Source organism: Sinohyriopsis cumingii, chromosome 7, assembly GCF_028554795.1.
Source record: "Sinohyriopsis cumingii isolate HCF-2022 chromosome 7, ASM2855479v2, whole genome shotgun sequence".
Lineage (NCBI taxonomy): Eukaryota > Metazoa > Mollusca > Bivalvia > Unionida > Unionidae > Sinohyriopsis > Sinohyriopsis cumingii.
Genome location: NC_142967.1, coordinates 90,268,543 through 90,295,214, shown reverse-complemented (window position 1 = coordinate 90,295,214; position 26,672 = coordinate 90,268,543). Strand labels below are relative to the sequence as shown.

Sequence of the window (26,672 nt, the reverse complement as noted above, 5' to 3'; positions counted from 1 at the left end):
GTCTGTATTTTGCACATACTTGATAGGATTCAGTGTCAGTTAAGCAGTTACACTTTAATAAAAATAACTATGTAAGTATATTCTTTAAACTTGTAGGAATTTCTCCATTCTCCAAATGCTGTGTGAACAGTTTTTTGAAGAGAGATCTATAGCAGTCAATTTCATAGATGTATAACAACTAGACACCTGTACACGTGTTCTCACATTCCTGTTATGAGGCAGGAATGTACGAAGGCCTGTGGGCCAGATCTGGCCTGTGACCTGCTTTTATCTGCTTATTTACATCATAGGGTCTGGCTTTAAAAACTGCCTGCACTCTAAAGGATGTTTCACATGCATGCTATATGGGTTGTCTGTCTCAGACTGGAGTAGAAAATGCTTCTGACTGCCATTTTTTGGGGAAGTTTTAGAAACTAATAAAAATTAAATTTCTTGATTAACTGGCATTTGGAATTTTCCTATCTCTAATTACAATACTGTAATCTAGGTACTCAAGTCATTTAAAATGATTATAATGTATAGTCTTTATAGTGTTCTGCTGAAGTCGTATGGCCAAAATACACTGCATATTTCACTCCATTTAGACACTTGCATATACAATGCATATGGCCAAAATACATTGCATATTTCACTCCATTTAGATACTTTCAAATACAATGCATATGGCCAAAATACACTGCATATTTCACTCCATTTAGACACTTTCAAATACAATTCATATGGCCAAAATACATTGCATATTTCACTCCATTTAGACACTTTCATATACAATGCATATGGCCAAAATACATTGCATATTTCACTCCATTTAGACACTTTCATATACAATACATATGGCCAAAATACACTGCATATTTCACTTCATTTGGACACTTTCATATACACTGCATTATGTTTCTCCATGAATATTTACCCTATCACATTGCGTTAGGAACATTAGCTTGCTACCTCATGAATCCAGTCCTACTAAAATACGAAAATTGTCTTTTTTCTGTCTCTATCAATAGACAAAGGTCAATAACTCTTACCCATTACCACCGCTTGGCACTGCCAGGTGTTGCTAGTTTTTAGCTGAGTGAGATACTAACAAGGATGCTTGCATGGTAGGATAGTTGGGAGGGTTTTAAAGTAATGTGATTTTGTATGTATTACTAAAATATTGGCTTTCTTGTTTGAATACAATCCTCAATTTGATTATGTTAGGACAATAAGTAATAGGAGGAGGGGATGCAGAGAATGTGACCTTTACCTTGAGTAGATTCGCTGGATTCCCCAATTACATAAGCAACACAGCTTGGGGTCACTTGACCTGTGACCCTAACAAATGGTTTAGATGAATACTGAAATCTCATCTACAAAATTTCACTTTGTCTAGCGAATCAGCGTAGCTAACCGGCTGTTTTGATTGATCTACTTGGGTCTAGTAGCTGTCCATGCTGCCACTAAACCTACCCAATTCAAGGTTCACCTCTGTGATGATAAATCTCTGAGATGAAGGCTTGAGAAGGTTGACTCAACATGCCAGCCAAAGAGCTACTATAATATCTCAGATTGTGTTCAAACACAAGGCTCACAGAGATGACTTGAAGCTTTTGAGCATTAATTTCCATGAGGTGACTGATCTGGTGAGATGTGGGAATACACCAAGTGTACAACCCATTTCAGCCATGAAGTAAAGGCTTGAGGGGTGATATCCTGTGTTCCAGGTTACACCGGACGGAAGAGGCATTCAAACAGGCCACAATGTGTCTCTGTGCATTTGATGTAGTAATTGAGAGCATGAACAGGATCTTGCATGGCTGCTGTTCTCAACCTTTCTATGGAACATGGCAACTGAGTGATGACTCTGGTTATCAACAGGCAGTAACCTATTTTGGGCTAGAAACAATTTACTAAAATTACAAAGCCTGGTTGTGTCAAGAACTTAAGAGTCATAAAAAGCACGCAGCTCACTTACCCTGCCTGCGGAAGCTAAACCTATCAGGAAACATGAGTTGTATGATAGTGGCTTTAGCAAAGTGTGGGTTAGAGGTTCAAATGAATTCAAATTGAGTCATTCTAAAAACCCAGGATTTTATCTATTTGGAAACAGTGAGGGATTACGGTTGATTGAGAACAAAAAGGTCTAAAAAATCTGACAGGTCTACATCCTGCCCAAAACCATGTCTGCCGCGATGCCAGAATGTGTCCAATATCATGGGGTGCTAGCCTTTGATAGAGATGGGACCAACTGTTTCTCCTAAATGAGCCAGAGAAAAAAAGTCGGCCACTTTTCCTCATAAGCCTTCAAAGAGGGTCTTCTTGCTCTCAAGACTCTCCCCACAATCAAAGGTTTTAACCGTCTCGCATTGCTGTCCTGAAAAAAGTTGAGTGTGTAAAAGAAGAGGAAGGACCAACTATGACCATGGTTGCTGGCTGGAATCTTCCTGGGCATATCTATCACTAGAATGAGTAGATTGGTGACCAAGGACTTGTCTCATCTGAGAGGGGCCATCAGAATCATCTTATTACTCTGACATTGTAACTTCAGGATTATTTTTGGTCTCAGCACCATGGGAGGTGAGGCAAATGTCCCCAACCCTTCCCAAATGAATGACAGTACATCCATGGCTCAAACAACCTGGGTCTGGAACTGGAGAGACAAAGGTGGGTAGCTGTTATTCCACCCTGTCACAAAGAGGTTGATCATCAGATGCCTGCACAGTGTGTAAATCTAAGTGATGCATGATTGATGAAGAGACCATTTCCTATGAAGTACTTGACTTCTTATAGATAAAGTGTTGGCAAAGACATTGAATCTGCTGGGAATGTGTCTGATTTGTACATTGTTGTTGTTGTTGTTGTTGTTGTTGTAGGGTTTAACGCCATTTTTCAGCACATGGTAGGCTATATACGGCGGCCAGTATTAATGGTGGAGGAAGAACCCAGGAAAACCCCGGAAAGAACCACCGACCCATGAGAAGCTACTGGCAAGCTTTCTCACATACCCACACCGGCAGAATCCGAGACTTGAACCAATGCAGACAGAGGTGAGATGGCAGTGATCCGTAACAGAGAGCGCTTAAGACCACTCGGCCACTTGCGGCCCTGATTTGTACATTGATATGGAGATTATCACATCATCAGAGAAACTACCAAATCAGAACACACAGGTCGTGTGATTTGGTGTGCCTCTGTTTGAGGAGATAGGTTACAACCACAGTGTTGTCAGACCTAACGAGGACTGTTTTTCCTCAGAGTAGATCTTTTCGGAAGTGAAAAGCACTGATGACAGCCTTCATTTCTAGAATGTTGATATGGAAAGGCTGTTCCCCTTCCTCCCACATGTCACTGATGGTAGTAAAGGTTGGCAAATCTCGGGTATAACCATGACTTTGATCAAGAAAATCTGAAAAGGAATGCCATTGTGCTCATGAAGTCTACATAGAAATGGCGGCAGAGCAGGATCAAGTCCACTGCTACACTGAATAAACAGAGAAGTTGTAAAAGCATATTACTCATTTCATCAAATGGAAAAACAGATTGAACTCACCATCTCCATCTTGAATTGGGTGAGGTGACTCCAGCTGATGATGGGTCTCAACTTGCTGTTTGATTTTGAAAAAAGAAACTGACATTTTTGGGGTTTTTTGATGAGCGACTGTATTTTCTGTTGTCGAAAGGCATCCCTCTACCGATCTGACAATGCCTCTGTGAAGAGGAGAAGAGGGTTGTTGATGAAAAAAACCAGGAGCCCTGAGAATGAACCTCGACCCTCCCCTCCCCAATCTGAGGAAACTGAGATCCAGTGACCTCAAAGTTAGGTTCTTACTGCCTCTGTATGATTGCACCTAGGGATCGATCTTGGTGCACATCTTACTGAGAAGATCGCCTGTCCTTAAGCCGCTTAATATCCCTTCATACTGGTGGGGGCTGAGTGGTTACAAATGCCCATTTGGGTTGAGCAGCAAGATGGAGAGTCAGTTCCTGAACTGCCTGCCTATGAACTTTCTCCATTCTTCCTCCAGAGCAATGGTGACCCAAACATGGTTGTCCAGAAAGGGAGGGTATGACAAGGTTTGAGAGATGTGGATCAGAGACATGCTACACATTTTATCAGGAGTAAATTGACCAAACCCGTCAAAGTCTGGGTTTTGGTACTGAGAACATCCCTGGTCAATGACCCTATCAATCCTGGCTTTCACCTCCTAAATGTTACTATTGCCGGGTGTCTCTGTCAAGTCTGAAAGGTAACAATGAGGCCAAGTCCAACAGTGAAGAAGATGCAATGACCTCCCCGAACCAGCTCTGACAGGCATGGAGCACACTTGTCCACCTTATAAAACAGACAAGCAGATATATAAACAGCTACTATATTCTTCTCAAGTGATGGGAGATCAGTATTGAAGACATCTGTGTTGCCTTAAGTCCATCTCTTACTCCTCACTGAGATTTACCAACTCTTTGGAGTAGTGGTAAGGAGTGGAGAGCATTCTGAACTAGCCAACACCCTATAAATGTCTTTGATGGTGGCCTGAAAGTTAAATTTCAGTCCGTACCATGATCAGATTTGAAGGATGGTGGATTTGAAAGAGTTCATTCACACTCACTGTACATCATGGCCCAAAAGAGTCTACTTGCAGCTCTAGAGAATACATCTCTATGAAAACCTCACTAACTCTCCCTTGTGGACAAGCAGTGAACATACAGAAGTCTGGCACTGCTGCTGTTTTGACTGGTGAATGGTTGGCCTGGAAGCTGGCAGTATAGAAGACGGTCTGGCCATCACCAGTACCAGCCACTTCAAGGGCCTGGCTGGACAGACAGATTTCTCACTAAAATTTTGGTCATAGAAAGGGCATGGAATAGTCAGACAAACAGATCTGTCACTAAGATACAAACCTCTGTACCCATCCTTATAGACTCAAAGACCATGCTTGGAAATGCAGAGGGACTTACACCCAATGAACTCCTGAAAATTGGGGAACTCTGCCCCAATAAGATGTAGTTGGCTAGGCCGTCTTCTCAAAAGATCTCCCGTGCTGGGTGGTCAGTGTCGGCTTTATGGCTGGTGATGGCTGGATGGCCAGTAACCATCCAGTGGTATAAGGAGGTGGATTCAATTGATCACATACAAACCCCATGCTCTCCGACTTACAGGCCCAAAGGCCATGCTTGGACATGTGGTGGCACTTAAAATCGGGGAATACTCCCCAATGAGTCAGTATCACCAACAATCAACCATAGATTGTCTTATTTCACTTATTTCATCTTTCCGTCCCTTCAATGCTAAATGGACTATGGCTTTGAATGTGCATTTCATGTATTTAGTAAATAATTCTCCTGAAATGATACAAAAAGATATCAAAGCATAGGTTAGTAAATCAGTATGTGACTAACTAGCTAATATGGTAGCCCAGACTACATCTGACTATGAATTACAGACACAGCATATCACAAACAGAGTATACTTAGTATAAACAAAACAAGAGTCCTGGTAGACGTCCATGTTCTAAAGTTGCATAAAAAACATTTAAATGACATTTTGCTGATAAAAACAAAGAAAATAAAGTTGAGCAAAAATTAGTAATTCATGAAGTTACTAACTCACTAATATAAATATATTCTCTGTTACTAATGAGGGAATTGAAAAAGTCTCACATTCGTAACTCATAAACTAAGCTTTGAACTAATATGTTTCAAGTATTTAGTTAGCCATTCTACTTAAACTACACAAGAAAGGAAAAACAAAGCATAAATTAACAATACAGCATGTTAAAAATTTGCTAAAACCAACTCCATTATAGTACAAGTCACATGGGTCAAGCATGCACATTTACTCATTTTAAATTAAATATAAATTGCTCTTTTATTAAATTTTAACAATAATTTTCTTTAACAAAAGTCTATTTAATCCTGATTATTGAATGCTCTGCACCTTAACTGTCACCAAGAAACTTCCAGATGAAAATTATCTATTGCTATGGACTTTTACATGGTGGCCATGCACTAAACTTAGGTCAAAATAAGACCACATTGAGTGGAATAGTCACAATCGAGGGTAGTAAGAATTTGTTCAGCAATATGCACAGCTTTCATCGTGACATCACAGCGCAAGACATTCAATCCGGGTTGTACCAGAACAAACCTTTAGGCTCATTTCATTCAAAATTGTCTACGTACTTTAACACTGATTTTGTCTTAGGCACCTCTCGGGGCATCTAAATAATGACCTTCCAAAGGAATATGGATGTATGAGAATCCAAATGAAGTGAATACTTGCCACTTAAAGGTATGTATAACCAAATTCTAAAAATGTGACATCCATTACTGAAAAAGTCGGTGTTGAATACATAAATGACCAGTGTGACTTGTACTTTACAAACAGAGCAAGTGAAAAAGTCAAAGTCATGCTATTTTGTATTGAACTTGAAGAGGACAATGAAAGTGTGGTATGACGCAATCTAAAAGGACTAAGTCCCTAATGGTGACAAAATCACTCAAACTTGGCAGAAACTGTAAAAAGAATCTATACAACCTGAAGCAGAATGATTAATCTACACAATAAATCCAACAGAAACATTGGATAAATCAATTTGAACAAAAATGGCTTGGATTGTCAGAGGATAAACTGAGAAATGTTACCATTCCAGCTGCGAAGGTAAAAACTGGCGATACCTGGTGGTGCCAAGGGGAGGTAATGGACAAGAGTTATTGGCTTTGTCTATTGACATAAACAGTGAAAGATGATTTTCATCTTTTAGTAATGCTTGATTCACAAGGAAGCAGGCTAATATTCCTAATGTAATGTGATTGGGGAATGTATTCAAATGAGAAATTATACAGTCATATACTTACACTATATGTTAATAATAATATACATACAATATGGAACTTTTTCTACTTGTATAAAAGTATTGCTTAATGCCAACAGTGAATGAAAATATGCATGATAAGAAATAGGATACAATTCAATCAAGAGAAAAAGAGCACACACACATTGCATTTTATGCTGTGCTGCACTTTTCGCTATTCTGTTGTCACTTCTCCATTTTCTGCCTGACCCCTGTAACTGTATTGCAAAATTCTAATTATTGCCCAAAATGCTAAAAAAATGATTTAAATCCTCATACTACGCCATTGGCTTCAATGTCTTCCTTCTAATTCTAACAAAAGTTTTAAACTGTATGACAACTAATAGAATGAACAGAGTAAGTAATCTAAAGAACTGAAATTATTTAGATATGTTAACCAGGAAATACCTGAGACTGTCTGACAAAGATCCCATGGTTTTCAGGACAGGTGAAGTAGGTCTTTCCCTGCACAGTGCCATCATTTTTCCCTTTAGGTTCATCAAGTACCACACCAATCCATTTTCCTAATTTCAAAATAAAACAATAATTATTAATGTACTGTAAATACAGAAGTTAAATTGTTTTAGTGTGTCCCTGAAAATTCTTTTTGAATTATCACCGTAAATGCAAATGATTGCAATTAAGATATCTAAGATGGAGGTGGTGTCTATTTCCCTATGTTAACTCAGTGTTTAAAAACAATCAGGTTCTACAGATGGTAAATTATATTTCTCTATTTATACTTCCCCACTCACAATGCTATTAGGAAATGAACTCTGTTACCTCCTGAATCCATCCCTACCAAAAAGATGAAAGAATTTATCTTTGTCTATATATCACATTAAGTGAAATAACACTTGCAAATTATCCCACTGCCCATGCTAGCAGACCACCCATAAATAGGATGATTGTAAGTATTCAACATCAATGTAATTGAAAAGTAATCTCAGAGAAAATAATTTACTTAAATATTTCCTTTTTCCATCAAATGTAACATCACCAATCACATTAGCATTATGAAAACAAGAGGAGGAGGAAACAAAAGATCATCCAACATCTATCATCATCACAATTCAGACAGCAACATGCATGCAGCCTCAGAACAGGATAAGCTTCTCTCCTAATGTGAACTAGCACAACTGGAAGAATATGAAGTCACTTATCATGAAAGCCAATTTCTGTGGGTTGTGCACATAGGTGGTGCCTTACAGAGAAATGTTTCTTGGGCAAATCTATCAAAAACAATAAACCTCATTTCCAGAATAAAGGTTGTGTTGCAGTGAATGGGGGCCTGTTGATCAACTGGGCTGCCACCAGAGATCAAATTAAGTTCAACTCTTGTTTTTGCAACACAACATTGCATTGACAAAAGCTGAAAAAAAGCTGACAGTGAATGTGAGCCAACTGATTACATATATTGTCTTGAATGGAAAGGTTATGTCTGAATGCTAGGCTCACAAATATCTTTCAAATTCCAAGAGCTGAGATTTTCATTAGGCATACCTGATCTGAGCATTAGCACCTGGGTGTTCAAGCCAGATCCTGCAGCTCTGCATCTCTAGACATATCAACTGTGGTGAGATTGTGAATGGTTCTTTTCTGATTGCTACTCCTCAAGTTCTCCAATTGATAAATCAAAGACAGGAGGGGATGATGTCACGGCTCTAACACAGTTCAATGAAAACGTACCACTTTCCCTCGTGCCTTCAAAGTGGACAGCCTTCTGGTTGTCAAGATCTTCTCCATGAATGAAGTGCTGAACTGCTGTCTATGCAAGGTTCTGCTGATAAGGGCTAGGCATAAAGAAAGAGCTTGTCTGGACACGGATGAACAAAACAATACTGGTGAAACTGTCTGCTTAAGCAAGATGGCTGTAACTGTAATCTCCAAGGAATGTCTACTGTCAAATAGAGTAGACTGTTGACCCAGGATTCTTCCCAACTCTGAGATGCAATCAGAACTAGTTTGCAAGTCTGACTCCTTACTGTCGGAACCAAATCTCCAAACATCCAAACTAATCAACAGGGTATGGACATTAAAGCCTTGAGATATGGGAATGGAGATGGATGTGGGCAGTTTGCAGAGAGTATCGTATATACTCGCATATAAGCCCACCCCCCCAAACTGAATTGGTGAAACTGTTATAAAGTGCATGACCCGCACATAAGCCGACCCATAATTTCTAGACTACCGGTACATCACAAGATGCACAAAGTGAGTTCTGAATACGTTTATTTAGGCAAATCACATTATTAAATAAAATGAAAGTAAGAAAGCTAATTTATATGTTGAAATAAAACAATTCTAAAGTGGTAAGTCTTAATGGAAATTTAATTAATTCTCATTCTAAAATCATGAATTATAAAAGTTCTATCACTTTTAGAATCCTTCAAAATCTGGCTCTGTATCCGACTCACCAAACAGTTCACGAAACTCAGCTTCCGTTACAGGCGTGCTTTGATTATATACGCCGTCATTGTCATCATGGTCATCCGATAGTGTGATTCAATTGATCAAAATATGATTGGTTTCAGCGTGGACATTATTTAAGTATTATGACAGTTCATAACTTTGAGCATAAACCATGTCCACTACCATATCTCATTAAATACATCTGAGAGTCGGCATGTATTAGTGAAGTCATTGGCATTGTGCAACAAAACAAACCTATTATCCCCGAGGAATTTACCACAGATTAAGCATATGGTAGCTATTGTACAACACTACCGCTAACAAACCACTTTGCTTTACAAACAACTAAACAACAGTAGTATATAAACTGTGGCTGCCGATTACTTCTAAAACACCTGTCAAAGAAATCCCACAAATTATATTGTTTTACAATTATTCACGCTGACTTGTATATTGCCCTGTTATTTACCCTTCCTAAGCATGTGCACAACAAACCCCTATGAAGCCTCTCGCTATTGTTCCTTTAAGACTATTATACATGTATTTCAAGTCTTGATCAAAATGATTGTTGCATATACCTACAGTATCGTAATTCTTTTATTTTTTTAAGTAGATTCTTTTCATATTTACACTGAAATAAGCTAGCATGCATTTGTACGATACCGTAGAGTATAATGATTACTGATTCGCTGAGGGTTAAATACTTGACTGGAGATTACTAATATGGCAGTTCTTTTGGAAAATACATGTACCACCGTGGCTCAAATAACACGTATGGCTACATTTTCTGGTGGATGGACATCTGTCAAATAGACATCAAGTACGTTAAAACATGTTTTTCATTCATTATCCTACCACTTAAGTTAGAAAAAAATATTTGTTTCACTTCACGACTGCACAAATCTTATGTACCATGTGGCATCATTAGGCATGTGATGTCATCTTCGGCGATCAACAGAAACAATAAACACTGGAAATCGCGGGAAAAAAGCATTAAAAATTTCAGACTTGGACCCTGGCCCGCAGATAAGCTGACCCCCCTTCTTCCAGGCCTTATTTTTTCCCTAATTTTTTTGGCTTATACGCGAGTATAACCTGTCATCATTAACAAAGTGCAACAACCTGAACCTAACTGAATATGTGAAATATAAGTAACAGTGACCTTTATCTGGTATGGGTGCAGTACTAAGATGCATATTAAAAATGTCAAATTGAACCAAAGTCAGTTAAATGTGAAATATGGGTCAGAGAAACTTAGTTTTAAGATGATGGTGTACCACTCATCACCATGCATCCTCTCACGAAGTTTCAAGCTTCCGGATAAAGGAGTTTAATATAGTAAATCAAACACCAAATGTGGTCACACAAGTTAAATGCAAAAACAGGACATAAACCAGTAAAATGACAAATGTCTTTTGTTAATAGGGTGTGTCACTAGTTGGGGTATATACAATCCCCTAATTTGATGATTCAATACAGGGAAGCATGAAATATGGGTCACAGTGATCAACTTTTGTGATCAGAGATTTGTTCATGAATCTCAGATTAACAATATGTGTGTGTATATATATATATATATATATATATATATATATATATAGGTACACCACTGATTTTCCAGCACCCTTGCTGGATTAACAGTTTTGCTGGACCAACCAATGTCACATAATAATAATTCAACAATACACCTATGATACACTAATTATACACCTCCCTTTGTCTCTAAAGCACCATGGAACTGCTAGAAACTTAAATCAATCAAATATTAAATGTAAATTAAATGATTAAATGAAATACAGGTATAAATGAAACAGGTTTATTAATTACTGTACTTGCAAAGAATGTTGCAGGACTAGCACTCCCTTTGTGGTCTGCAGACCGTTTTTCTCCACACACTTTATTCATCAAAATTCCATGAAGCTTCTCGGACCAATGAAGCCATCCTTCACTATAGTCACATGTCCGCTCCATCACTCCAACACTGTCGAAACAATTCCATCATCACTTGGTCAAGCTCAGCACTCTTACCAGCTTTCATAGTTTTTCTAATGTTCACTTGTTTCTTGGAATCAGTCTGCAAAGACTTTCAATATTTTTCCCTCTGTTTCTTTATATTGTAAACAGCTGATGAACCTATATCATATGTGTCACAAAATTTTTGCATGGAAACACCACAATCCAGTTTTTTCAACAGTTCTACTTTATCTTGTATTGACACTGACTGGTGTTTATGCTTGACACCACCACTGTCACTTGCATCTTTCTTAGAAGCCATAGCTAGGGTTAAATGTAAGTAAAATAAGCCAAGAATCCCACAAAATACAAAGATCACCACCAACAATTGCAGTGTAAACAATCCAAGTGAGTGTGCACCACCTGTGTCTGCCCAGTAAACTAATTTGGCAGTGTTGGGAATTTCAAGTGCCCTCTCATTATTTTGTCCAGACTAAAAGAGGTGCTGGACCATCCGTTACCAGAAAATCGATGTGCACACACATGCACACATACATGGCTCTAACAAAATCACTTCTCCATCTGTAAAAAGTCCACCTTCATGGGATCATCTAGTACAACCATCATGAGTAGAGCAATGAGAGGGGTGGTGGCTGAAGAAAAAAAATGATTCCCCTCTGAAACAACATGGATCACCCAATTGTTGTTTAAGAAGTGGATGATCAAAGCCTGCCAAACCACATGAGGGTTCTAGTGTTCAAAGAGAGTTTGGGGGAAGAAGGTCACCTGCGAGCCAGAGGAGGAAAAGTGGGTTTTCTTTCAAACCTCCCAGTCTGCTTCCAAAACTGAATGACCTGTGACCACCTGAAAATGGTTGCAATGGGACTGTTGCTTTAAAGCAAACTTCTTTGTCCTTTTGCCAATGACTGTCTCTTCTCTGGTACTGCCTCTAACTAGTCCTCAAAAGTGGAATGGGGACTGCAAGGAGAGCTGAATCAGCAGCTTCTGTGCCACCCACAACTTAATCTCCTCAATGTGCTTACCAAAAAGTAAAAGGTCAGCCAAATGACAGAGAGTACAGAGCTGCCACATGATGTGGATTAAGTGAAAAAGAGCCCAAAAAGGCATCTCTTCTTACCAAATCCAAACTGAACGAAGCCATAAGGGTGTCAGTCATCATAGGATGAGCAACCTTGGCTTTGTGGCACATTGACTATTATGCACTATCATCTTTTTCCCAACAGGTGGAAAATAGCAGAGAGTGCCAAGTCTAACAGTGAGGAAGTCACCGTAACATGTTTGCATCAGCCTAGACATGGTGGTAAATACTTACCTGTTTATCTTATGAAATAGAGGAACAGAAATATGGCAATGGCATCCTCATTAAAGTGGCATGTGACCGTGGAGAATGGGTACTGTGTGCTTAGAATATTGCCACCAGCTCACTTACAGAGAAAAAGGCTTTGGCATTAGAAGGTGCCCGATAATTTCTGCAATATTTGGCAACTGCAGAAGAACTATGAATGACAGCTGCTGGTCTTCTTTGTTAGTGCATTTACAGATGCCCTGACAATATGCCAGGTTCACTCTAAGTTGGGAAGTGCACTCAGAAGGTCCGAAGATGAGGTGCATTGAGTTGACTGCTGCCTTGAAGATAAATTCCATCCATTCAGTTGGACTGAGACAGAGTGCAATGACAAAACCAGGTTATCCCCTTTTTGAACAGAATTCCTCATCTTGTATGCCTTCCATATTTTGGGACAGAACATGCCACAAGGAAGCAGTATGGAACATGCCAAAAACGATGGCACCAACAGTAACACTAACACTACTGACCATGTATATTTAATCCCTACCATATAGTGCAGATTAAATTTATGTAAGACAAGACAAAAAAAGGGTCAATACTTAAAACACAAAGTTGAATATTTTATATAAACAGCTACATTAAAGCATTTATAACCTTTTTCAGCTGGAATGTCATTACTGGATGCATCACAAGGCAAAAAAGCTGCTTCCATCAGTTGCATCATGACAGGAGGGTACACTGAACCTATTCTACATCCTGGTAGATGTAATCTATTTTCCGCCGTGTAAAATAGAAAATTATTTATTGTTGTTGTTGTGGGTTTTATGCCATTTTTCAGCACACAATAGGCTATGCATGGCAGCCAGTATTATTGATGGAGGAAGAACCCGGGAAAACCCCAGGAAGAACCACCGACCCACGAGAAGCTACTGGCAAGCTTTCTCACATACCCACATTGGCTGAATCTTAGAGAACATTATTTAAACAAAGTATTAAAGATAATGGACAGAAAGATAAATAATGGTTCAAATTTAGTAAAACAATTTTGAACCAACTTGTGTATAATTATCACATAAAGGACAGACTTAAAGTAGCCATTATAAACAAGTGATGTTTATATGCAGGTAAATGTGTACTTATCTATTGATAAAGAGATCCAACATAACAGGCTTGACTATAATGATACTATAATGACTTGTATGTATAAAATTGAATAGCAATCACTATGTAATAGACTCACTATGTTATGAGCTGCTACATATACCTAGAATGTCTGAAATTTAGCAAGACAAGGAATATTATGGAATACGGACTGACTCACTGTTCTAGTGATCTAATGATTCCATAGATGACATTAATGTTATCAAGGTATATTATGGAATATGGACTGATTCATTGTTCTAGTGATCTAATGATTCCATAGATGACATTAATGTTATCAAGGTATATTATAGAATATGGACTGACTCATTGTTCTAGTGATCTAATGGTTCCATAGATGACATTAATGTTATCAATGTATATTATGGAATATGGACTGACTCATTGTTCTAGTGATCTAATGATTCCATGGATGACATTAATGTTATCAAGGAATATTATGGAATATGGACTGATTCATTGTTCTAGTGATCTAATGATTCCATAGATGACATTAATGTTATCAAGGAATATTATGGAATATGGACTGACTCACTGTTCTAGTGATCTAATGATTCCATAGATGACATTAATGTTATCAAGGTATATTATGGAATACGGACTGACTCATTGTTTTAGTGATCTAATGGTTCCATAGATGACATTAATGTTATCAATGTATATTATGGAATATGGACTGACTCATTGTTCTAGTGATCTAATGATTCCATGGATGACATTAATGTTATCAAGGAATATTATGGAATATGGACTGACTCATTGTTCTAGTGATCTAATGATTCCATAGATGACATTAATGTTATCAAGGAATATTATGGAATATGGACTGACTCATTGTTCTAGTGATCTAATGATTCCATAGATGACATTAATGTTATCAAGGTATATTATGGAATATGGACTGACTCATTGTTCTAGTGCTCAAATGATTCCATAGATGACATCAATGTTATCAATGTATATTATGGAATACGGACTGACTCATTGTTCTAGTGATCTAATGATTCCATAGATGACATTAATGTTATCAAGGTATATTATGGAATATGGACTGACTCATTGTTCTAGTGATCTAATGATTCCATAGATGACATTAATGTTATCAAGGTATATTATGGAATATGGACTGACTCATTGTTCTAGTGATCTAATGATTCCATAGATGACATTAATGTTATCAAGGAATATTATGGAATATGGACTGACTCATTGTTCTAGTGATCTAATGATTCCATAGATGACATTAATGTTATCAAGGTATATTATGGAATACGGACTGACTCATTGTTCTAGTGATCTAATGATTCCATAGATGACTTTAATGTTATCAGTGTATATTATGGAATATGGACTGACTCATTGTTCTAGTGCTCAAATGATTCCACAGATGACATTAATGTTATCAATATATATTATGGAATACTGACTGAAACATTGTTCTAGTGATCTAATGATTCCACAGATGACATTAATGTTATCAATGTATATTATGGAATATGGACTGACTCACTGTTCTAGTGATCGAATGAGTCCATATATGAGATTAATGTTATCAAGGTATATTATGGACTGACTCATTGCTCTAATGACTCCATAGATCATAAATTTAGAATTGTAAACTTCCATTATCAAACCATGCAGATTCATTACATATATTTTCTTAAACAATAGTTGTACATACAGATCCAGGGATGATCAAATTTTGTTTTAACCAACTTGTCCAGGACAATTAGTTTCTGAAACTTCACTTGTCCCTCCTTACTTTTTACCTGTCCCAAAATTATTACATTCCCATACCGCTCTGGTGGCCTAGTGGTTAGAGCATCTGCCTTGGATGTGGGAGGTTGCAGGTTTGAACCCCGGCCAAATCATACCAAAGACTTATAAAAAGGGTACTAACAGCTGCCTCTCTAGGTATTCAGCATTAAGAGGTTAGTGTTAGGACTGGTCGGCCTGGTGTCAGGATAATGTGACTGGGTGGGACATGATGCTACATGTCTGTGGCATGATGTAACCATGCTAGACATCACTATGAACTGCCACACTGCAGACATCATAGAGATACAACTGAAAAATTGTGAGCTATGTAAAACGTCTAAATCATACAATCCATTCCCACCATGTGCCAGTTTGCGATACTGTTTAAAATAACTGCAAAACAGCTTTTTTTCCAAGTCAATAAAATCACACCAGGGATAATGATCAACCCAATGCAGCTAAAAATTTCATTTAGTTATGTCATATTGGATATTTTCACTGCCGCTGATTGTCTTATACCTCTTGGGAGAAACAGTTACTTCATATTCAGCTGCAGTCCACTTTCACATGAATTTTCCTTCTAATCTTTCTTAAAACTGTTATTGCAAAAATAATTTAGCAAACTCATTTCATTCATAGAGTAAATATCAGCTTTCTTGAAAAACTATTTCTAAAGTGACCATAACACATATTTTGTCATTTAAATATAGAGACAGTTCATTAATTAGCATGACTGCTTTGCTTCAAATGTAATATCACACGTGGAAGTTAATCCTCTGAATAATCAGTTTAAAATTAAAGAGTCATTACTGTAATTTCAATCACTTCATAATGGAAAACAACACCTATGTCAGTAAAGTTCCTTTCTTAATTTAATTACACTGACTTGCTACACTGAAAATCAGTATGAGCCATTTGTGAGGATCTGGTGTGAATACACTATACAAAAAGCTGTTTAAAACACTGCTAATTAATCATAATGGCTTTGTTCTGTTTTGATTTGTCAATAGTTTGGTTGCTTGGCCCAAACTGCAGTCAGGTGGTAATAGAACATGCAGACATGGAACATGTAATCAATGACCATTGCTAACTGTGATACAGGAGATATATGTATACACAGAAATGTGTACAATCAAGCAATCATTACACCACAAGGGCAAGAATGACCAAATAAAGGTAGATAAAATGATTTATGCATGAAAATATGGACTTAGCCAACATTTTAAAATAGGAACAAAATCACTTGTCCAAGGCTTGAAACTTGGAAAATTTTACTTTCTCAACTTGAAAAGTAAATAGTCCAGGACTATCAAGCTATTTGATTTCCAGGACTATCTAGCTATTAGATTTCTAGGACTATCAAGCTATTGGATTTCTAGAACTATCAAGCTATTGGATTTCTAGGACTATCAAGCTATTGGATCTGATCAGCTCTGAGACCAAAAGTTACCAAATGAGTATTCCAAGACAACACTTACAATCAAAGCTCAGCCAACTACAATATTCCTTGACAGACATAATGCATAAACATGCAAATTAAATGACTTAGAATTTACAAAGCAAACAGTAATTCATTTCCACAACTCTTTCAGTATTCATGAAAACATTGGACATACGCGATTCACTTTGCATTAGTGCCATTGCAAAAATAATGTGGGGCTTAACTTTTTTTCTTACCAGTTAAGGTAGTTGTTTGGCTATCACTCCCAGCCATGAATGTCATCTAAAAAAATCACGATGCCAATAACTAAACTGCATTATTTTATTATGCACTTGTCATTTAAATGGACAGCAGGTTTGGTAAATATCTACATGGCTCAGCATTACATATAAAGTCTTAAGTGAAAACCCCATGTTGATATAACCAACGATGTGTATAGCAATAACAAAATATTCAAAATGGATATCATGGTGGCCATACTGGAACCCAGACTGGTACCATTTTCATTTGCTTCCAACAAGACATCAAAATATTTTCTGATGAAAACCCCCATGTCAATATGACCACTTTGTTTAAGAGTAGTTTTAACAGCTAGATTTCCAAAATGACTGGCATGCAGACCATAATGGCTGTCAGAGTGGCTCTTTTTTCATTTAGGACCAGTTAGACCTCTAGATTAATATGTAAAGTGTGGTGGCAGCAATCACAGTAGTTTGGAGGAATAACAACAGCAAACCTGTGCTACCTGATGAAAGGCTACTGTATAAGCTCTTCTGGTCTATGACCAGCAAAGGCTAAAAATAGAAAAGACAAAGAAAGTAATGTAGGAACATCCATTAACGTCCATGAATTGCTTGATGTCCATATACCCCTCATGTCACTTTTTCCCAATCTCTTTTTTTCTTTTCTTTTATTTCTTTTTCTTTCTCTTATTGTATGCATCTTCCAATGTCCACAGCCATTAAGGAATGGCTGAAATAGTCTTAATGTCCACTAATCAATTAATGCCTCTTTTCCCATTTATTCATTAATTTTAACTGATCATTTGTTACACAAGTGTATCAATTTATAAAATAACAAATACTGCTGTTTTGCAATACGGGTACAGTTCAACCCAACCCTAAACAACTGCTAAAAATGCTGCCATCTGAAAATTGACTGCTTTGTCTCAGTTGCTAATAATGTTGGCCTGACTAAAGTCATGATCATGACAAACTCAAACATAATTTAACCCAAACTACGCACAGTTTACGGTGAGACCACTATACCTGTAGAGAAAAGTGTAGTGCCAATATATGCAACTGTTCCAACCACTCCCTTGCCTACAACTTCAACTTTTGTTCCTAGCTTCATAGGCTTTGTCGAGTCAGCCATCTTGAACTTTCTGAAAATTAAAAGGATAGAATAATGCATAAAATATACATGCACTATACTAGTGGTGGGAATATGAAAAGTTCTATTTTATTATCACTTCTGTTTTTTGAACCAGTCAATAAATTTAATGCTGATTGATAGACAATATAATGTTCAATAAAAAGATCTGTAACTACATGCTGGGCACAAGCAGATGTATGTGTAATAAAGGACTTGCTTTATACACAGTGCAATGCTTTATACACAGTGGAACATATTTCTATTATTATGGGAATTATTTCATCAGCTGTTATTGAAGAACCATTTAAAGCTCATAAAGGTAAAACTGTTGTTCAGGACTGATCCCTTCGTTTGTTGAAAGCTGATAAAAAAAATAGACTCAGGTTGAAATTGCAAAACAGCTATTTGCCAAATACGAAATGAGCAACCTAAGTTATTTAAATGAGATTGTCAATGGTGATGAAATATGGATTCCTGCTTCTAAACTTTATGAATATGTCTCAAGAGAAATAATGTTTAGATTGGAGAAAACAACCAGAGACCACAGATTGCTTGATATAATCAGACACAAAAGTGATTTGCATAATTATTTTGGGATACAAAAGTTCTAGTCATCCAGGTACAAATGGCTAAGTTTGCTAATGTCACCTGACATTTTTATGGCTCCAAAGTGATGTCAAAAGTTGTAAAACATTATCAAACCAATTAAATGCTATCAAACCAATTATCTGCACACTGGTACCCAAGGTATTCATGTACTTTGCTCCATGACAACACACATAAACATAAACCTGCCTATGGGACAGACTTCCTGAAGGAGCACAGCATTCAAACTTTACCACATCCCCCATACAGCCTTGATTTCACATTTCACAGCATTCAAACTTTACCACATTCCCAACATAGCCTTGATTTCAGAGCATTCAAAACTTTACCACATCCCCCACCCCCACAGTCTTGATTTCATGGCATTCAAACTTTACCACATCCACCACACAGCCTTGATTTAGTTCCAAGTTATTTTTGACTGAATCTCAGTATCAAAGATTCAATGAGTGGCTTCGATTTAAGAACTGCCATGTGGTTGGAACTACAGTTTTTTCAGTGTACGAACAACATACAAAAATGGAATATAAAATGGTTTTTAATAACTGATACTCAGACTGAGAAAGTGTATTGAGGTGCACGGGGAGTTCTTTAAGGAGATGCACTAATGTAATGTTCACTAATAAACAAATCTGTTGTACAGCACACTAATATTCAGAACTTTTTAAATACTCTCATGTATGTAAACAACAGTTTGTTATCTAGTAGTTTTTTTATGGCTCTGAAAGCTGGAAAGTAAACCTCTCTGTCTTTTTATCTTGCAAGAATATAGATGTTTAGCTCATGGACAACTACTAAATGCATAGTTCAGTGTAATTATTGCTATCGACATGACGCGGTTCATGGACTACAGCTATATACTTAGTTCAATGTCATTATTGCTGGTTAGCATGACAGTCCATGGACTACAACTATATACTTGGTTTAGTGTAGATAATGCTGGTTAGCATGACAGTCTATGGACTACAACTATATACTTAGTTCAGTGTAGTTACTGCTGATAAGCATGGCACAACTAAAGTGACTTTTGCTCAGTTCTGGATGTCTTTCCAAGTATGTAAACTCTTGTTCAATTTACATGCCACTGACAGCCATAACATGAAATAGTACCAGTTTAAGTACTTGAGTTATTACTATTATTATTATTATTTAATAATAATAATAATAATAATAATAATAATAATAATAATAAGTACTTTAACTTATCCAGAATGACATAATTAAGAAGTCTGTTAAAGTTGATTTAAGAAAAAATGTGAATGTAGTGTGATGTGTTGCCTAAATGAAATGAAAATGTGAACAGCATATTTACCAATTTAAAAGGTAAAGCCACTGAGAATTTCACACTTTTATTATAACACCAACTATTTCACAATTTCACAGTAAGCCAGAATTATCAAGGAATTTCGAAATCCTGTGGTCACAAGGGAAGAAGAAACTATTGTTTTTGATTAAAATATAACATTATCCATATGTTATAAGTTATGGTATAAAATTATAACAGATGTATATATGTATATATGTGTGTATGCATTGTATGTTTGTATTCATAAATACCACTGTAAATGTTATTAATAAAGTTCATCATATTAATCATGTTATAAGTAATGTTAAGTATTAACATATATGTATGTATGTATGTATTCATAAATACCACTGCAAATGTTATTAATAATGTTCATTATAATAATTATGTTCTTCTTATAAGTATTAATATGTATATATGTATGTCATAACATCCATTTATACCATTGTAAATGTTATTAAATATGATTGACGATACTACCACTAGTAATAATAATAAATTATTATTATTATTATTATTATTATAATTATTATTGTGTGCATATTTTCACATCTTAATACAGTTTGTGGTCTTGTTACAATTTATTTATCATTCACTCTATCTCACATTTCTGACATGACGTCTCTCTCTCTGCCTCTCTCCTAACTTTCTGCCGTACCGACACAGCTCCCACCCAACCATTAGTAAGTTCCCAGCGATATATGCCTCGCAAGATGGTTTTCACACGTTACTCTTACCATGTGGTGATGCTGCTTTACATGCATGCGTGGGTAATTCAAATCTGAGGTCAACAGCCAATGAATACACAGGTGTTCTGTTCTGACAGGGATTTATACTTAAAAAGTGTCTGTTCTAAAGGATTTAACGCTGTGGATCATTAGAAGAGGGATTATACTTACCGTCCGGATACAAAGGTTAGTCTAAATAAATTTATTAATTAATAGCGCATGGTCCAATCATCCGCAGATACATCTGCGGACAGCTTCAGCACAAGTAGTGCATAATAACGTTGGTCTCTGCCGCCAGTCAAACAAAAAAAAAAGGTTGAGAACAACTTGTTGGTCTATCGACAATCACAGATCAAAGTTGGGGCATCAACTGCATGAATAGAATAAGTTGGCTTCTTACAGAGTTTGATATTGGGACAATTAACTTTCGAGACTTAAATCTCGTTTTACAATTTATAGGTACAAAATTCAGTCCGCCAGAGGTAATTTTATTAGTAAAACCCGGCATATACCAGTGTAACGGAACCCCCGTCAACCGACTTTGCCATTCCTCGCAACCATTACATTTCATCCAGCTGAAATATATCTGAGAGGAACTTGAAAATGCATCCACTTGCGGCTGCATTTAATTCCATCAGGTAAAAGACAGCAAGTATACCCCGACTAAAAAAGGCAATCGGCTTTAATCTGTGGAACAGTGTCGATATAAACTACCAAGTGTGTCAGATATTATTGAAAATTTGCCCCATCCTCCAATCAATCTACACGCTACATAACACCGTTTGTGCTTGCAGTAAAACGTCGCATCCACACCATAAATATCTGGGCTGGACCACATGACAAATATGAGGGCCTGACGTCTTACATATTTGGATTACGAGTACCACTATCCAAGGCTCAAGTGTCATTGCAGCATTGTAATTTAAGAACTATTAAAAAGTTTCCTGTACCCGATTTAAAAAAAAAAAAACTACGTGCATCTACTTTCCAATCATAAAATTAATTTTAAAGGACATCAATAAGCTACAAACCTAAAAGCAGTGCAACTGACATTAGGAAATTACCATAATGATATCCAACCGGAAATGCAAAACTGCTTACAATGCTAACAATTTCTTTTTAAAATAAAGCATTCCCAATAAATACAACAGATCATGTCGCATACAGCGTTTTTAATATTATTCTATATTTTTTTTAAATATTGAAAATCAGATTTTTTTCATGCAGATATGTTAGAATGAATCAAAATTGATTGATAAATAATGAATATTGATCTTTTGTTGTTCTAAGCGGTAAAATGGCTGATGTGGAGCAAGAGAAGGGTACATGTCATCAAAGTTGTAAATAATTTGTCATTGAAGTGACAATTATTAACTCTTAAAGAGATATGATCTTTCCAGTTAAATTAAATATATAATTGTTCTCGGTGAATATATTTTCAGGGGTATATATATATATATATATATATATATATATATAACATATATACCTATATTAAAATTTAATGATTGTTCTGGGCAGCTACTATATCAGTATAGCAGTGTTTGCCAAAGTACTTGGTCATTGAAAGTAACGATGATTTTCACGTTTGTAGTTGCTTTGTGTTGCCATTATTTCTAAACTGCCCAGGATAATCACGTTGCATTTACCGTATTTATACTCGTTTCTCCTGTTTTCGTGGGTCCCCAAATGTCAGGGTATCTGTTCTAATAGATGAAAGCCAGCCAGTTATTTCTATCCGTAGATTATCTTACTGAACAAACTCTTTTTGCAATATTTTCTTTTCTTTAAATAAATCTGTAAATAATGAATCAATAAAAAATTGATTAAAGATCTACTTTCTCTTTTCCCCCTTTACAAAGGGCAGTACTAAAGTGTGACTTCTTTTTGCAAAAAGAAGAAATAAGTGTGAAAAGAACTCTATTTTCTTTATTTCTGTATCAGATTAAAATATTCTTCCTTTAAATCAAAGATAATGAAAAAAACCACATTGACCAATGCATTTACAACATGTATTTTCATTGTATTTTTGTCCAATGACCATTACATACTGTGGTATGTCCAATGAATTGCAAAAAGAAGAAATAAGTCCTAAAAGAAACTGTTTTCTTTATTTCTTTATCAAATTCAGTAGTTTATTTTTAAAAATAAAAGACCATGACAAAACACTGACTAATTTATATATAACATGAATTTCATGATATTTTGGTCCTATAACCAGTCAGTACATACTGCCATATTAGATTGACTTTCAGAGTCAAAAATTCTTTTTTTTTTTAAATAAAAGATGACTGAACATGTTGACCATAGCATATGGTATGTAAAATGACTTGCAAAATTAATAATTCAAAGCAAAATGCATTTTCTAGTAATTTCTTTATTACTTTTTCATATCCCATTATTCTTCTTTTTATAGGAAAGATATGGGCAAACAAAATCAAAAAACATATTTACAACATAACAGTATTAGAATGTTTTGTTATATGAACTGTCAGTTCAAAACATGATACCTTTAAGATATTTGAAAAAAAGAATATACAAGCGCAAAAAGAACTTTTGTTTTCTTTATGGAATATATATTTTAAGAAAGAAAAAGATATAATTACAGTGAAGTTAACTTGTCATAATTTTTTATAACAAATTTACTATATGACTTTTAACTGTCAAAAGCAGTGTTTTAATGACTTGGAAAAAAAACCTGATTATGTACACAAAAACAATTCAGTTCCTTTTAACTTTATCTTATACGATTAAATCCATCTTTGAGTAATAGCACCATTCATTTCAAGGTTACTGGGTTGTTATTAACTTGATTAATTTTTTTTCATACCTTGAGAATGCAGTATACCATCCTAATCACCTAAATTGTAACAAAAGCTTGACTTATAAGAACACTTCCAGTCTAATCTTGGTATTTCAAAAGTGTGTTCTTCCAACTGAGTTTTAGCCTTGACCTGAAACATGCTTCCAAGAATTGTTGTAAAATCTAAACAGTTGTCCCATTAAAAAAATATAAATCTGGTATTATTTTAACAACTGTATTTTTAAGATACTATGCTTGCAATAAAGTAATTTGGTATGTACATTGTATATTCTTCTTCAGAAGGACTCCAATATTAAATCAAAATGAAGTCACTATGACCTATATTTTATATTCCTTTGATTTGCATTAACCTTGGAATTTAGTTCAGTTTCTTAGACACTATGACTGCCAAGTGATGTAACTTTATACATTGAATTCATCATAAGAAGTCCTATACAGTTTAGAGATAAATTGTTGTAATCCAGTCATACTGCATTTGGCAATTTTCTTGTTAACATACAAAACATACTGAATAGTAAAAGAGTGGCTCATACTCTTGAAACCACAAAATCCTTTCTGTAGGTTTCTTTTTGTTTTCAACATCTTTTGATAGTGTAAAATAACTGTAATCTGTTGTGGTATGTTACTGCACACTGTGCATCAGTCAGAATACATGTATATGTCTCCCTTCCAAAAGCTGGAAACATTTGGTGAATGTGATTAAAAACATAGACATTTTATTTTAAGTATTACCTTTGTTCCTTTCATTGATATGTGGTTAGATGAAGGAGAAAGAAAGAAACGACATGGGATGCTTAAGATGTACTATGGACTTGAGGAAGATAAACCAGGTGCAGCAACTTTGGACCCATGTGACATAAATGGAGCTCACTTCAAACCAGATTTTTACTTGAGTAAGCTGATTCGTGAGAAGTCCTTGACAGAACTGATGGACAAAGAGACAGATATGGTTAGCCAGATTCGATCGCTGGACAGCGATATGCAGACTCTCGTCTATGAAAACTATAATAAATTCATCAGTGCTACAGATACCATTCGGAAAGTAAGCATCTTGTGTGTAAAACTGTGCCTCTGTATGAGTACATAATTATCTTGTTGATAATTATGTATTATTTCATGAAGTTTATATATTTTTCCTTCTCTCTTTATCTATAATCTGCGTGTAACTAGTACTGTCCATCAACATTTTAAGGTATTTTTTGTGTCATATGATAGTGAAAAAGGATTTCAGTTGACACAAAGGCTTCCTAGATGCATGTGTTTTGATCCCTTCAGGTTCCTGGGATGCAGTAAATTTTAATTCAGGTTTCTTACTCTTTTTTTCAAGTATCTAATAAAAAATATATTATATAAAAGGCTTTGTTGAAACATTGACACCTTTTCAAGCAATGATTGATTGTTAGTAGATGTGCAGCTGTTGAAACAGGTGTTTAATAAGACCCTAATTGCATTTCTCAGCAGTATGAAGCCAAGTTGCCTGGCAAAGGATTGTCAACGACTGTTGGAAGGTACATGTCTTCCTGCAGATCAAAATAAGAGAGTTACTGTTACCTTTATTGAAGTCTTTGTTTTTATTGCTCTCTTGATCTAAATTGTCTGAGTTGAATTATTAATGTCCTGTGAGTTTTGTAAACAGTCATAAAAACTGAATGGGTTGGCATTAGGCCTCACTGAAATGAGTGCTGTTAATAATCAACCATCATCAGTTATATTTGCTTCAAAAGTGGTATATTCCCAATTATTTAGATAAGAATTTTTAGTTTTCGTTTGAGAATCCAGAGTGGTCATGAGTCAGTTATCTTTGGAAAGTTTTTTTCCTTAAAATATCCAGCAACTAGAATGCCCAACATCCAAGAAAAGTCTTGGATGTGATTTCAGAACAAGGCTGATATGGGAAATGATGGTCAGTTGTTGTTGTTGTTGTAGGGATTAACGCCATTTTTCAGCACATGATAGGCTATACATGGCGGCCAGTATTAATGGTGGAGGAAGAACCCGAGAATACCACGGAAAGAACCACCAACCCTCTAGAAGCTACTGGCAAGCTTTCTTACATACCCACACTGGCCGAATCCGAGACTCGAACCTACGTAGACAGAGGTGAGATGGCAGTGATCCGTAACGGAGAGCGCTTTAGACCACTCGGCCACTCGGGGCCCCCGAAATGATGGTCAGAGTGTGTACGGAAATTCCTTTGACTAAGAAAGAAAATATGCTGGAAATACAAGTGCTGTTTGTTCCTGGTGTGCAGATTGTGGAAAGGCCATACTGTGGCAGGATTGTTTTGGAGAAAGAGGCAATGTTACCAATTTTGCCTGAAACAATAGTTTTGCAACAAAATGGTTCTGTTCACAAACATTACAAATACAGATTAGTTTTCTTTGATCCTCTCTCTGACTCTTTAATGTAGTCACATAAAATCCCTCTCAGTGCAGTGCAGTTTTTTGTTTATGGTGGAACACCTGACTCCTAATCCAAGGGTCACAGGTTCAATACCTGCTCACTTAAGGCCATGTTGGCAGCATTGGTTTGATCTTGGAAAAGCATTTGAGTTCCATTTCCTCTGCTTAATATAGCCAAAATTGTGTTAAAAGTGCCATTAAAAGCAACAAAATTTGTTATTTTATGCTAAAAATATATTGTGTTAAATTGTTGTGTTGCATTAAGTATTAAGTCGCAGCATATTTAATTCTTACACTTGGTGTAAAACTCCTCGATTTGGTTGGGGTCTCCAAGGATTTTCCCAGGGACTTTCCAGTTTTGGAGCCAGGAATCCATGACTATCAGTTTTTAAAACTGAGGGAAATCCCTGCAGACACTATCAATAGATCTGGTAAGCCATTTGGGGATTTCCTGTATTTTGCATCCATTCTTTTAAGGGTCTAGTTTCTGTGACACTAAGTTTTCAGATCAATGGAAATTGTGTACTTCAGATATCCAGTATGACCACAATCAAGCCATCTTGGA

General features: G+C 36.2%; 2 protein-coding genes across 6 annotated transcripts in view; one reads left to right on the top strand and one right to left on the bottom strand.

Annotated features, from left to right (window-relative positions):
• The window catches only part of LOC149795689 (dynactin subunit 1-like), a 128,595-nt gene extending 106,616 nt beyond the window's left edge, over positions 1 to 21,979 (bottom strand). For 3 of the 4 annotated variants that reach the window (XM_089965559.1, XM_089965562.1, XM_089965561.1), the window contains exons 1-3: positions 21,913 to 21,979; positions 18,136 to 18,251; positions 7,242 to 7,357 (exon numbers count right to left, since the gene is read on the bottom strand). In XM_089965559.1, the coding sequence (XP_089821685.1) occupies positions 7,242 to 7,357; positions 18,136 to 18,241 (222 nt within the window). In that variant the 5' untranslated portion in view covers positions 18,242 to 18,251; positions 21,913 to 21,979. The remainder of the gene's footprint in view (positions 1 to 7,241; positions 7,358 to 18,135; positions 18,252 to 21,912) is intronic. The other variant, XM_089965560.1, reaches the window with a different exon arrangement.
• A 182-nt stretch (positions 21,980 to 22,161) lies between these two features.
• The window catches only part of LOC149795688 (vacuolar protein sorting-associated protein 51 homolog), a 65,652-nt gene continuing 61,141 nt past the window's right edge, over positions 22,162 to 26,672 (top strand). For both annotated transcript variants that reach the window (XM_089965558.1, XM_089965557.1), the window contains exons 1-2: positions 22,162 to 22,203; positions 24,467 to 24,747. In XM_089965558.1, the coding sequence (XP_089821684.1) occupies positions 22,179 to 22,203; positions 24,467 to 24,747 (306 nt within the window). In that variant the 5' untranslated portion in view covers positions 22,162 to 22,178. The remainder of the gene's footprint in view (positions 22,204 to 24,466; positions 24,748 to 26,672) is intronic.